Consider the following 13625-nt stretch of genomic DNA (forward strand, 5'->3'; position numbering starts at 1 on the left):
AGCCAGTGTTGGAGGGGAACCTGGTGAGATTCCATTGCTCTGCTAAAGCCAACCCGCCCGTCACTCAGTACAGGTAAGGGTTCGGTCCTGCTGCTCCCACTGCAAAAGACTCAAAACCAGCCGCGTGCAGCATGTACTGCCCAAATCACATTCATGTACTGTACGAGTCTTATCTGTAAGTTTAACTCGCCATCAAATCTCTTATTATCAGCTCACTGCTATCTGCGGAAATAAGAAGCGGAATTATTAATGCAGGTCTATCGACTATTAATGCAGGTCTATCGACTGCGAAACGGGACTCGAGATTTTTTTGCCAGAATGTAAGTGGTTGCACGCCGCTTCAGAGCTCAGTCCAGGGGTAGACCTGCAGACCTTACGGCTGTCATGCCCCTCCAAACGGACAGGAACAGAGGTGAAAGAAAAGTTCCATAGAGCAAAGAAATAGAACAACCCACTGAGCAGCAGATCACGGACTGGAGTCTGTATTTCCCTCCAGCAATATAATAAGGGAACAGAATATCACAAAATCAATGTATTTTATGGTAGAAATCTGCACCCATAAAAAATTTTTTTTTGTTTTTGTTTTTTTTTAATTGGGTTGTTGGGCTAATCTGTTATGGAATATCCTTGGACTGCTTTATCTGTGCGACTAGCTTGCAGTTATGGGTCATATACGAGCTGAGCATTATGATCTGATGGATTTATTTCCGCGTTTATTAGCGGCGGTGCAGGTGATCCTCAGACGAGGAAGGAGAACGACGGAGAGACGCAGAAAGTCAGAAAGATCGAGCCATAGTAGGATAGAAATTGAGAGCGAGAAAGAGAGAGAGACTGAGGCAAAGGAAGACAGACAGCGGTAAGAGCTCACGCCGGGCGGAGGAGGAAGTGTGGTGCTGTCTCTTGCACATGGTCTCAGCTAATTCAGCCTGTCTACGCACGTCAGATAAGAGACCACTCAAAAGAATGGGCTTTGTGCATCCTCCACACGCTGTCCGGCCCAGGACAGTACAGTGATCTGTCTCCTCCTCTTCTATTCTCTCGCTTTCTCTCTCTCTCTCAAGCACACGCCAGTCTCAGAACAGCACGGTGATCCCATGGCATCACTCTATCATGTAAAATACTGTCAAAACATGGATTTATTCAAGGCAGGAAGTACAGTTCCCACATTGCGAACTGCTATGTTCCCTGTGGGAAGCATTGCCATTGATCGGACTTGATTCTGGCGTTTCCTCCGGGAATTTAATAGCCCTTTCTTCGATGAATTTCACAGCAGGGAACACCAAACCAGAGCTTGAATTAATGATAGTCTACTGACGAGGACCTGTGGATCACAGCTCTTTGAAATGTCGTCAAGGTTAACGTGGGGATATTTTGTAAGGATTTGTGTCATTATGTGAGGGACTGAAGAGGAAATCTATTGTTGTAGACGGAGAGGGGAGGGAGCAGGTTGGCACAGTCAGGTGGAGAGCAGCTGTCGAGCATGGAGAGCCATGTGGAAAAGAACTCCGGCTCCTGGAAAAGGACCGTTTTTCCACGAGAACGATTATGCCTGTCTGCCCAACAACGAGGGATAAGTCCCTGAGTCTCTCACGGCGGTGATGTTTACACTGTGGTTGTCCTGTTTTTGCCAGTTTCTCTCTTTGCTATTGTCATGTCGCACATCTCCACGGTGACGACGCGGAAGCGGTAATAAACAGGTACCTTTTCCTCGCACCGTGGGTGCTGCTCGATGAACGTTTGACGTGAGGATGTGCGAGCCGCGTGGTTTCTGCAGCCACGTGTTTCCAGTGACCCCAACATGGCGACAGGAATGTTGTGTGCGTGGGTACATGTGTGTTTCTGGGTGTGTATGGTGGGGGGGGGGGGGGGGGGGGGTATTGGCTGAAGCTCTTTGGCTGGGGCTGCTCACTCTGATGTTGTAATAAGAGAACTCCTAGCAACTATGTGGCAAAGCATTACGCAAGTAGGCTTCACAGGATAAACATGTCCCGGATGCACTGTAATGGAGCCACAGAGAGAGAGAGAGAGAGAGAGAGAGAGAGAGAGAGAGAGAGAGAGAGAGAGAGAGAGAGAGAGAAGAGAGAGAGAGAGAAATGATTATTGAAGTGATGAAGTGACAGAGAGAGAGAGAGGGTAGGAATGACATCCTCATCGTTTACGCATGTGTCTCGTTCCGCTCTGCAGAATATTGAAATGTCATTCACGCCACCGTTAAAATGGTCAGAAATATCAAATATCAATCATAAGCCCTTCTTTGTGGTTGCCATTCTATCACAAATATTATGTGAGTGCCAGTCAAAAAGATCCTTCACCACACAAACATTTCAGTATGTCACTCAGTGTTATTAAAATGCCTCTGAAACTGAACCACATAAAAAGAATCCATAGAAGGAAGCAATATGTCACCGTATGTGATCCCATCAGTACCAAATGGCCCTCAGACTCCCAAGCACCCAATCTCTCGGAAGGATATTTGACCAAAATGCCATCATCCCCCTTTCTGACTTCGTATTAATCAATAAAGCCAACCCTTGGTGAATTGTGGGATGCAACGTTAACGCAGGCCTTCGGTGTAGACACACTATGTTTGTTCTCTCCAGTGCCCAGGCAAGCTCAGTGATAATGGAGCCTCTGGAGCTGACAGCATGCAGTAGCAGCCAGCGTGGTCCTCCAGCTCTGGCAGAAACCATGGAAGCCATTTGGCCCTTCCTACCAGGCCAAAGATACCAGCCAGGCTAGGCCTTGATCAAAACCCACACCCCTTCCCACGGTGGGCCCAGTCCCTTTCATGGCCCACTTTCCATCCCCACTAGAATGATCTCGATGTTTTGCTTAATTTTGGTTATGAAAGCGTTGCATTTTAAGTGTCCAGGGACTACTTGGTATTACAGAAAATCTCTCCACTCTGAGATGATAGTGGTCCAAGCCCTGAGGGCTCTGGTGCACTGTGTCTGCATGCCAGTGACAGTCCACAGTTTGGACACGGGTGTGTTTGCTGAATATAGATCGGGATACAAACTGGCAGGCGACCTCGTCTTCCTCTGTGCTGTAAGGTAGCAGTAGCACGCTGGTTGAGTTACACTCCTTCTTGATTTATTGATGCGAGTGATGAGCAGACTCCAGATCCTCTCCCAGGCTGCTGGAGAGATGCTCTTTCCATGCCATTTCTCGATGTCGCGCACCCTTACCTGAGCCGTGCTCTCAAGGAAATGGGCTCTGAAGACAGAAAGGAAAGATCACATGGCACGTCCACAGGGGTCGCGGCTGGAACCGAAGCCGTCAGCTCCGTAAGCGCCAACTGGAATTCCAATTTAAAATCTCCCAACACCAGACGTGGGGCCAACTCGAAAGAATCCTTACCCAGGGCTTGACAATCCTCCTCAGAGCCCACCGTAATAACTATTCAAATAAAATACAGCTGTGGCCATCTATTGATCTGATTACAAGCTGGGGTGTGTAGTAGCCGGGGGTTCTTTTATGCACTTGGGGGCGGGCAGTGGAAATGCTCTCTGCCAGACCCTGAGAAGGTGAGTGCTGGTTTAATTACTCTGAAAGTCTCAGACTGCGAGACTGCAGCTCAGCCTCATCTCTGCAAGCAATTATGTCGAGCACGAGACACCCGTCTGCCCCCACATACTAGAATATTTTTGAAATCACAGGTGCTCCCAGGAACTTTCTCAAGATCCATACCTCGGGCCTGCATAATTATAGCTCCTCGCCATCATTTTGTGCTTTCTGTTTTAAATCTCATCTGGTCAGCAATGAGTGTCTAAGACTCTTGGCCTCAATAAACATTTTCTTTCACTTCTGCTGAGATGGTAATTTGTGAGATTTGGCTCGATCTTGTCTCGTGTCTCTTCAGATATAGAGTAAAGAAATTTTTGTATTTATTCATTTACTTGTGACGTGAACCTTCATGCTGTGTTCTCTCAGTTGTGAGTGAACTGGCAGAGAACATACCAATTTGCTGAGATGTTTGTCCAAGTGTCACACGAGGACACTCCATTCTTCCATCGCTTTCACCTCGAATGAATGGATCCTGACATGAGTGCCAACAGGGAGCTGTCCCTTGCTGGTGGGAAGACATAGCCAGTGACGTTTTTGGAAACCTTTCGGCAGTGCGACAGGAGAAGGCTGTTGGAACGCTGCCTTCAAACACAAGCTGAGTGTTCCCCGCAGAAAGCTACGCCGATTTATTAACATCAGCCTCCTTTGTGCTGTGAACAGCTGGTGTCATTTGCTAACGTCTGGGGGGATCTGACTATTTGTCACTTTGTGAATTTTTTTATTTATTTATTTTTTATTCTCTAGCCTGGCTCTGCTCCGGATAGTGGGTGTGTGTGTGCTGTCAACCCTGGTACTCAGGCACTGCAAAACATGCTGAGACCTGCAGAGTTTGCTCACTTCAATAGTTTCTCATATAACCACGCTGTAATTCGTTCGCAAAATGGACACTGCAGCAGAGGGAAGGCACTCGTCATAGTGTTTTAGCCACTAATCTGTGTTGGACAGGTCTCGTTTATCTCAGTGATGGAAGCAGTATGATGGTCTTCCTACCATTGCCATGGTAACTTCTCAAGTAGCTGTCAGATTTTTGAAGCAGCAGGGGTGGCCAGTGGTGAGTGCCCATTCTGTTCCATTAAAGAGAGAGCAGGGGTTATTTTGGGATTAATGTATTTTCTGTGAACTTTTGGACCTGTTTTTTTTCCCTACCTTTTCACCAATTTCAGCTCAAAAGCTTTGGTCTGGACTTGTTTTGAGGGCAGTGAAGGTTTCAATATTACTAAACATATGGAACGGTATGGTGGAGATTAAAGTCTATCATTAATCACGGTCTGCAGGTGGGCCAAAGGAGGCAGCATGATCAAGGAAGTGTCTGGAGACACCTATGAGGTCATCGTGGATCACTCCTTCTTCACCGAGGCTGTTTCCTGTGAGGTCACCAACCCTCTAGGCAGCACGAACATCAGCCGTAACGTGGATGTCTACTGTAAGCTTTACACTTTTCCTCCTCACACTGTGGCAAAAACAGTTTCAGTTAGTCTTCCTATAGAAGGCTAATTACAATGATGTACAGCTTTTTCAAACAGTCATTAGGCATAGCTATAAAAAAAAACTGCCTAATTGCAAGATTTGGACCTTTGTCATGGCGATGTCTCTCTCCGCAACCATTGTCATGGCGATGTCTCTCTCCGCAACCATTGTCATGGCGATGTCTCTCTCCGCAATCTTTGTCATGGCGATGTCTCTCTCCGCAATCTTTGTCATGGCGATGTCTCTCTCCGCAACCATTGTCATGGCGATGTCTCTCTCCGCAACCATTGTCATGGCGATGTCTCTCTCCGCAATCTTTGTCATGGCGATGTCTCTCTCCGCAATCTTTGTCATGGCGATGTCTCTCTCCGCAACCTTTGTCATGGTGATGTCTCTCACTCCAAAACCTTGTTTCCTGCAGTTGGTCCTCGGATGGCAGCGGAACCTCAGTCCCTGCAGGTGGATCTGGGCTCGGATGCCGTGTTCAGCTGTGCCTGGACGGGGAACCCGTCCCTCACAATTGTGTGGATGAAAAGGGGCTCAGGAGTGGTATGTGCAGCTTTCCATGACAGATCAGTAAACAGTTTTGATCAGTAAACAATTTTCTTACCTTGCAGAAACAGCTTGGTAGTTATCCCATTACATAACAGCTCAGGAAAGATTCAAATCATCAGCGCTTAAAGAGATTAATAGAACTGAGAAAGAAGAACTGAGAAAGAGAAATATTGCATATTAAATGTTACTAATTACATATTTCACAATCTTACATATCTTACACAATCCTATTACACAACCAGCAACTTTCACATCCGAACCCTTTGTGATGTGAGATCCTGACACTCATACAAAGGGCAGCCATTTGCCGTGAATTTTCAAATCATTCTCACTGAAATTGTGCTGGTCTCTCAAATTATATGTAAATATTCTCAAAACATCAAGACCCCCTGACAGCAACAAAGTCACAGAAGCATGATGGCGTGATGGCGTTCAGCTCGGCGGGACAGGGAGGGAGGAGCTCTCATCAGGAGAAAGAGCAGGCACAGCTGGTCCCAGATCAGCGATGAAGGCCTACCTCTTATGCGGAACAGTCTTTAATGTACATCAATTACTCTCTCCAAGCCCTCCACTCTGCTCTTTTGCATATATTAAAGGAACCGATGTTCAAACAGCACACTTCATCTGGTCTCAAAGAAGACCTGGCTAATGACAAAAGCCTTTTGTCTTCTCATTCCGTTTCATCTATTTCATCTTTTCATTTTTCATCATTACTGAATAGATGATTATCATTATTATTTTAGCATTATCATTAACTCCCACACCCAAACTTAAAAAACTTTTCTTTCTTTTTTTCACATCCTACAGTTCATAGCATAACCATTTCGAGGAAATAGCCTCCAATTTGTTGTCTAATGCACATCCTCATACATGTGGATAATTCCACACCGAGGTGAAGATCACTGCCTGACTTGTTTTCGACCTCTTGTCTTGATCTGTCCACAATACTGATCTGTCCACAGCCATGATGTGTCCACAGTCCTGCTCTGTCCACAGCCGCGATCTGTCCACAGTCCTGCTCTGTCCACAGTTCTGCTCTGTCCACAGTTCTGCTGTCCACAGTCCTGCTCTGTCCACAACTCTGCTCTGTCCACAGTCCTGCTCTGTCCACAGTTCTGCTCTGTCCACAGTCCTGCTCTGTCCACAACTCTGCTCTGTCCACAGTTATGATCTCTCCACAGTTCTGCTCTGTCCACAGTTCTGCTCTGTCCACAGTCCTGCTCTGTCCACAGTTATGATCTCTCCACAGTCCTGATCTGTCCACAGTTCTGCTCTGTCCACAGTCCTGCTCTGTCCACAGTCCTGCTCTGTCCACAGTTCTGCTCTGTTATTCATGGGTAATGAGTTCCAGGTTCTGATTCCTGAAATGGTGACAGTGTGGGCCTCATTTACGTACACCTGCCAACTGACCTCTAACCCTCTTCCCACCTCCACCCCAAATTGGATTATTAATGACTGAAGAAGAGAGCCTTCATTAACCTAAGCTGCCTAGCCATGCTTCCCAATTCAGTTTCATCCTGAAGAAACCCTTCTCCTCAACTAATGTGATGACATTTGACTTTCTGACCTCAGGTGCTGAGCAATGAAAACATCCTGACCTTGAAGGCGGTGAAGCAGGAGGATGCCGGAAAGTATGTGTGTCGCGCAGTGGTGCCTCGAGTCGGTGCCGGCGAGAAGGAGGTCTCACTCACGGTGAACGGTAAACGGGCCTTTTGTTTGTTTGTTTTCCAAGTCCAGGAGGTTCTCGAGGTCGACCGGGCAAGGGTGGAAGCAGTTTGTCATTGTTACGGCAGGCTGTCCACTCTTGCTTGGGTTGGAATCCATCCACCTTTATAAAAATCCCCCTGCAATGACCTTGGCCGGTGTTCGGCTCTCCAGCCGTAAATCAGCTAACGATCAAGTGCTAAGCCTCGATTAGCCATACTGGATGTAGAGGGCATCAGGCTAATGCCACTCGCCCATGATCATCAAATTCACAGCTCTGTAGCATCGACTCTGCCTCATTTAGCATAACCTGGACTGTGTCAGGTTTCTGAAGGCAATAAATAAATAAACCACCAGTCTACAGTAGTCCCTATCCCTGATCCTTCTGACCCGCTGTAACCCACCTGATTCAGAAAGTTGGCGTGTACTGCACAGTGTACAAGGCACAAGCCATGACTGAGAGGCAGAGCTTTGAGCTTCATGCATACATTCTTAGTGACTGCTTTGTGTTTCGCAAAGCAGGCAGACAGTGGGAGATTTGGAGGGGGAAAAAAGGTGCATTAAAGCTGATTAAATTCCGCAGGAATGCTGGGAGCGAATGCAGGCAGGGCAAAGTCAGACTAATGAAGGCTGAAGGAATGGCGGGAGACCTGGCTCCTCTGCCATAAATGCCCTCATTACTCCGGCTTGATATCCGGCCGGTGAGCGTTAGCCATGTGACGTGCTCGGGCTTGACAGAGCCCTGCCTGGCGCTTTCTGCTGCCAGTTCAGAACGCCACTACGCCTCTAGCCGAACATAAAAGAGAGGTTCAGCCTGCCCACAGTGGAAAGAGGGAAATTACCGGCGCAGTCTCCATTAATAGTATTAGGATGTACAAATAAGCATAGGGTGTGGAACGGCTGAGAAATGCAGAATTAGAAAGTTAGAAATGACACAATCTTACCTTTTCAAAGCAAACTTCAGGCTAAAAGATAAATGATTGTTTTTGTCAGCTTAACTCTTCTGTGAGTTATATTTGGTACCTGTGAGTTTCCACCATATTGCAGAACAATTATTATGAATTTTCTTGTTGCTTTTATTTTGAGTTTCTCCACTAGTTTCTCAATATACGAGCACACAAACAAATAAACTCTTTCAAACTTAGCACAAGTAAAGGAATCAAAAGGGGGTTTGTTTACAATGGTCCCCAAGGATTTGAAGCAGCTTTCCTGTTGGAGATCTCATTTTTGCTCCTTGACGCCGCACGTTAGCCGCTCACTTTGCATCTTGCCATGGAAGCATTGTCTACCTGCACCTCGTTAATAGTTGAAACACTCTCTTCCTCACACCCGTGCCAGGGTGGTTCAGCAGGGTGTCAGATTTCACTCCTGTGGTCTGGGCAGAAGCTTTTGTCTCCCAGCACCTCCAGGCTAAGAGCACGTATGTGAGGGAGAGTTTAAAGGGACGCTGGTGAACTGCTCTAGGATTGTGACCTGGAAGAGCGATTGGATCAGTGGTGCCCGAAAGACTTACGAAGCCTCCCAGACATGAAGAGCTGGTCTGGAGTCGTCTCCTGGAATTGTATCCTGGAATCGTCTCCTGGAATCGTCTCCTGGAATCATCTCTTGGAATCGTCTCCTGTATGGCGATTAGAATTCGTTAAAAAAAAAGGTGCAAAAACATTTAAGACAAAAGGCTCTTCCAGGTTTCCCAATTCTGCACAGGAACAGGGCTTTTATGTTAACGATCATGCATACAGGTCGGGGGATTCATCAGCGTCACGACATACCACATGGCATGACGGTGCACTCTGAGCCTAAGCGGTGGCCTTGAACCCTATGTTCCTGTGAGCCCGCTGTAATTTAATTAGCAGTCAAATAGCTAGCAGGGGAAGCAGTTAGTGGCAAATGTACTAATGGACACGTACTGCTGTCTGTTGTTGGATAGGGAGTGCTTGTTTGCGAAGGTCTATTCTCAGCTTCTGTGTAAAGCATCGTTAGCTTGGCTTAATTGGTGGCTGTTTGTGTGTGTTTGTCTCTTCTGTGCTGGAGGGCTATCAATGATATTGAGAAGGATTTTTGTGTTTTTGTAATCGCAACCATGATGTAGGTAGACTTGAGTACTGTGGGGGTGTGTTTGAGTGTGTGTGTGTGTGTGTGTGTGTGTGTGTAGGTGTGTGTATGTGTGTGTGTGTGTGTGTGTGTGTATGCATGCGCGTGTAGGTGTGTGTGTGTGTATGTGTGTGTGCGTGTGTGTGCGTGCAAGTGTGTGCACATGTATGTGTGTGTATGTATGCATGCATGCATGCATACGTGTGTGTGTGTCTGTGTGTGTGTGTGTGTGTGTGTGTGTGCAAGTGTGTGCACATGTATGTGTGTGTATGTATACATGCATGCATGTGTGTGTGTGTGTGTGTGTGTGTGTGTGTGTGTGTGTGTGTGTGTGTGTGTGTGTGTGCCTGTGTGTGTGTGTTTTCAGGAGGGGCTGCCTACAGGATACAAGTTTGTGATAGAGGCTTAGACATCCCTGTGGGACCCCAATCTTGTTTACCACATTTTCTTGTTGACAGTTTGTCCTCTGAACATTACCACAAGAGAAATATTGGCATGCAGTTTGTCTTCTGACTTGCAGTCAGTACCCAAGAGAAACATGGACTTATGATTAGGTAAATGAGGAGCAAAGCTCAAGGGATACAGGGGCCAGACAAGAAAAGCAACACTCTGGCTGCAGCATCACGAACATATAAGAAAGTCTCTCTCTCTCTCTCTCTCTCTCTCTCTCTCTCTCTCTCTCTCTCTCGCTCTCTCTCTCTCGCTCTCTCTCTCTCGCTCTTTCTCTCTGTCTCGCTCTCTCTCTCACACACACACACACACGAACAACCCTTCATCAAGTAGTAATTACAAATTACTAAAAAAGAAAATAAATGAAGTTTCTGTTGCTGTTTTGTTGAACATTCTTTCATTCTATCATTCTCGCATTCTCGCTGCATTTATCTGTGTGCAGGGAAAGTTCCAGAGTCCATGGAACTAGTTGCGATATGACCATAAAATAATTGGCACATGAAAGTTCCGTGTCATAGCTGTGAATTCTGTTTACTCGCCAAGACTACCGAGACTGTACAGTCAATTTCACTTGGGGCAGCTCCATGGCTCACCGTTGCCCTCTTCTGTTACCCCACCCTTGTCCTGTTGTTTCTTGACCTCTCTCCTCTGCTATTCTGTTACTCTCTCTCTCTTTCCCTCTATCTTTCCTTCTCTCCCTCCAAACCCATAACCCTCCTTGCTCTGTGGCTGCATGATAAAGCTACCTAATTATATTCCTCATTTGCAGCCTGAGGAATTCACATGGCAGATTCTCATGAGCTACCAACTCTGGCCTGTCGTCCACTATCAGGGAATGATCCAAATATATTTACACACACACACACACACACACACAGAATATTTAGCAGGCTCATATCTTAGCACCTGGAACACACTAGCAGGTGTATGATGCATGGGTTCTGTAAGCTAAACGTGCCACTGGGCCTCTCGGTATAGCCAGTAGCATTCGTCACTATCATCCTGCCTTTCCATTAACACGCAGCCCTCCATCTGCCTGCCCTGCTTTCTCAGTGCTGATTTATTCTAATACGAGATTGTTGATAAACTGCAATTACCAATCAGCAGAGAGATGCTGTAGGATATGATTGGCAGGTGCATGGATGATGGACTGGTAAAACAGGGGGTGTGCATTTGTGACTGTTCAGTATTGTTTGGTAATGCATTTGTCTTTGTTTTATATAGTACGTATGCACACATTGCATCTCTTGTAGGTAACAGCATTGATTCTTGTATTTATTCTAGTTCAACGGTATATTTGACTCTTACTTACTGTACTGAATTGAATACATCCTATGAGTAGATGACAGAGTTCTTTTGTAAGTTGCTCTGGATAAGAGCGTCTGCTAAATGCCAGAAATGTAATCTGTAATGTAAATGTTTAGCTTGCGTTGAGTGTGTGTGTGTATACCCCTGGGTAGGTGGGTGGGTGAGTTGGATGTGCTTGATTGCTTTTGGGTGGATTATGGGGTGGAGAAGGAGTTGATAACCCATTAAAGAGGAATTTCTTCCTAAGTAGTCCCAGGCACAGTGTGAGAGAACATCAGGGTTTATGTGCCCTGCCTGGCTGGCTTATTTACAGAGATACCAGCTTATTTACAGAGATGCCATCTTATTTACAGAGGTACCAGTTTATTTACAGAGATACCATCTTATTTATAGAGATACCATCTTATTGAGAGAGATACCAGTTTATTTACAGAGATACAATCGTATTTACAGAGATTCCAGCTCATTTACACAGGTACCGTCTTATTGGGGGTCCTGTTCTATGGCATCAGGCAAAGTTAAAAGTTCAGAACTCTGCTTCTGAATCTGAGCGTGCAAAGCCAGTCATTTCTCAAAAATGGCTTTTTATATAAAACAGAGCCTCCTTCCTGCTTGCACAGACACGTTCGCGTGTCAGCACGGCGCCCCTTATCTCCATGAGCAACACCAACTCCACCACGTCAGTTCTTTTTATGACTGAGAAGCCTGGACCCACATAAGTGCACAGGCCTCGGGAGAGGTCTCCTGCAAGCAGTTTAATCAGTCCTCACACAGGGCGCCATTCCCGCGGCCTACCCGCCCAAATGACTGCCTCGCCTGGGGAGCTCAAACTTGAACCGGTGGCTGGCTCAGTTGGATCTGGCAGCTGTAAACTGATCCTGCTTCCTCGTGGTGTTTGCCACACTTCAGACCCTTTAATATTACTTTAATATGTCGGCCTTGTTCGTCATTACGCATGTGTTCCTGAGTATGTTTCTACACACCTCTCTGCTAATTAAGGACTCGAACGTGTGTGCACGATAATTGGGCATGAATGTTCATTTATTCCTCTCATTTCTAAGTACACTCAGTAATAACGATGCATGTGGCGCTCTGTATACACCTCATGAAATCAGAGGGAATGAGAAATGACTTGAAGGAAACATACAATAATATGCATCACTTTTAACATCATTTCTGCTGTTTTCTTAAAGGTCCTTTCTCCAAAGCAACACATTTAAAAATTTGAAAGGAGATATGTTTTATAACACGATTGAATGTTGAACTTTAAAAATATGTATATATGAGACATTTACGCATGAGGCATTTCCACTTTGCAATAGACACACTTGACTGATCACAGTTCACACTTAATCATTTACAAGCGTGTTTTCTGTTTGTGTACCACAAAAAAAAGTGTAGTACATGGGGTACTAAAGTGTAGTACTGAGCATGATAGGATGTACTACAGGAATACTAGAGTGTAGTACTAGGGGCAGTAGGATGTAGCACTTTGGGTAGTAGGGAGTTTTTTTTCCTTTCTTGGGTTCAGACTGTACTAAATTAATAAAGGACCATGTTTTGATCATGTGCCTGAAGGTTCGCATGATGATTGTGGTGTGTATGCAGACTGTGCTGTGCGAGGTGGCTGTGCTATGTGTGATAACTGTGCCAGTGTGTGATGACTGTGCTGTATGTCTCCAGGTCCTCCGACCATCTCCAGCACTCAGACCCACCAGGCACCTCACGGAGAAAAGGGCCAGATCAAGTGCTTCATACGGAGCACCCCGCCTCCTGACCGCATCGTGAGTTACTCCCCTCCCCTCACCCCGCCCCCTGACCGCATCGTGAGTTACTCCCCTCCCCTCACCCCGCCTCCTGACCGCATCGTGAGTTACTCCCCTCCCCTCCCCCCGCCCCCTGACCGCATCGTGAGTTACTCCCCTCCCCTCACCCCGCCCCCTGACCGCATCGTGAGTTACTCCCCTCCCCTCACCCCGCCTCCTGACCGCATCGTGAGTTACTCCCCTCCCCTCACCCCGCCCCCTGACCGCATCGTGAGTTACTCCCCTCCCCTCACCCCGCCCCCTGACCGCATCGTGAGTTACTCCCCTCCCCTCACCCCGCCCCCTGACCGCATCGTGAGTTACTCCCCTCCCCTCACCCCGCCCCCTGACCGCATCGTGAGTTACTCCCCTCCCCTCACCCCGCCCCCTGACCGCATCGTGAGTTACTCCCCTCCCCTCACCCCGCCCCCTGACCGCATCGTGAGTTACTCCCCTCCCCTCACCCCGCCTCCTGACCGCATCGTGAGTTACTCCCCTCCCCTCACCCCGCCCCCTGACCGCATCGTGAGTTACTCCCCTCCCCTCACCCCGCCTCCTGACCGCATCGTGAGTTACTCCCCTCCCAGTCACTCTCTCTTCCCTTTCTCCTCGCCGCATCATTTTTTTCTTGCTTTCTCCGTCTCTCTCGCTCTGTTGCTCACCTTCACTAACTCTCTT

The 13625-nt window shown here is 47.1% G+C and overlaps 1 protein-coding gene across 5 annotated transcripts in view; it reads left to right on the forward strand.

Moving 5' to 3' along the window:
• The window catches only part of kirrel3b (kirre like nephrin family adhesion molecule 3b), a 153953-nt gene that overhangs the window by 128557 nt on the left and 11771 nt on the right, over window positions 1-13625 (forward strand). For all 5 annotated transcript variants that reach the window (XM_081716062.1, XM_081716060.1, XM_081716063.1 and 2 more), the window contains 5 exons: window positions 1-73; window positions 4842-4990; window positions 5456-5583; window positions 7162-7288; window positions 12826-12926. The exon at window positions 1-73 is cut by the window's left edge and continues 33 nt beyond it. In XM_081716062.1, coding sequence (XP_081572188.1) covers window positions 1-73; window positions 4842-4990; window positions 5456-5583; window positions 7162-7288; window positions 12826-12926 — 578 coding nt within the window. The remainder of the gene's footprint in view (window positions 74-4841; window positions 4991-5455; window positions 5584-7161; window positions 7289-12825; window positions 12927-13625) is intronic.

The sequence above is a fragment of the Electrophorus electricus genome, chromosome 6 (assembly GCF_041902795.1).
Source record: "Electrophorus electricus isolate QZ-2024a chromosome 6, ASM4190279v1, whole genome shotgun sequence".
NCBI lineage: Eukaryota > Metazoa > Chordata > Actinopteri > Gymnotiformes > Gymnotidae > Electrophorus > Electrophorus electricus.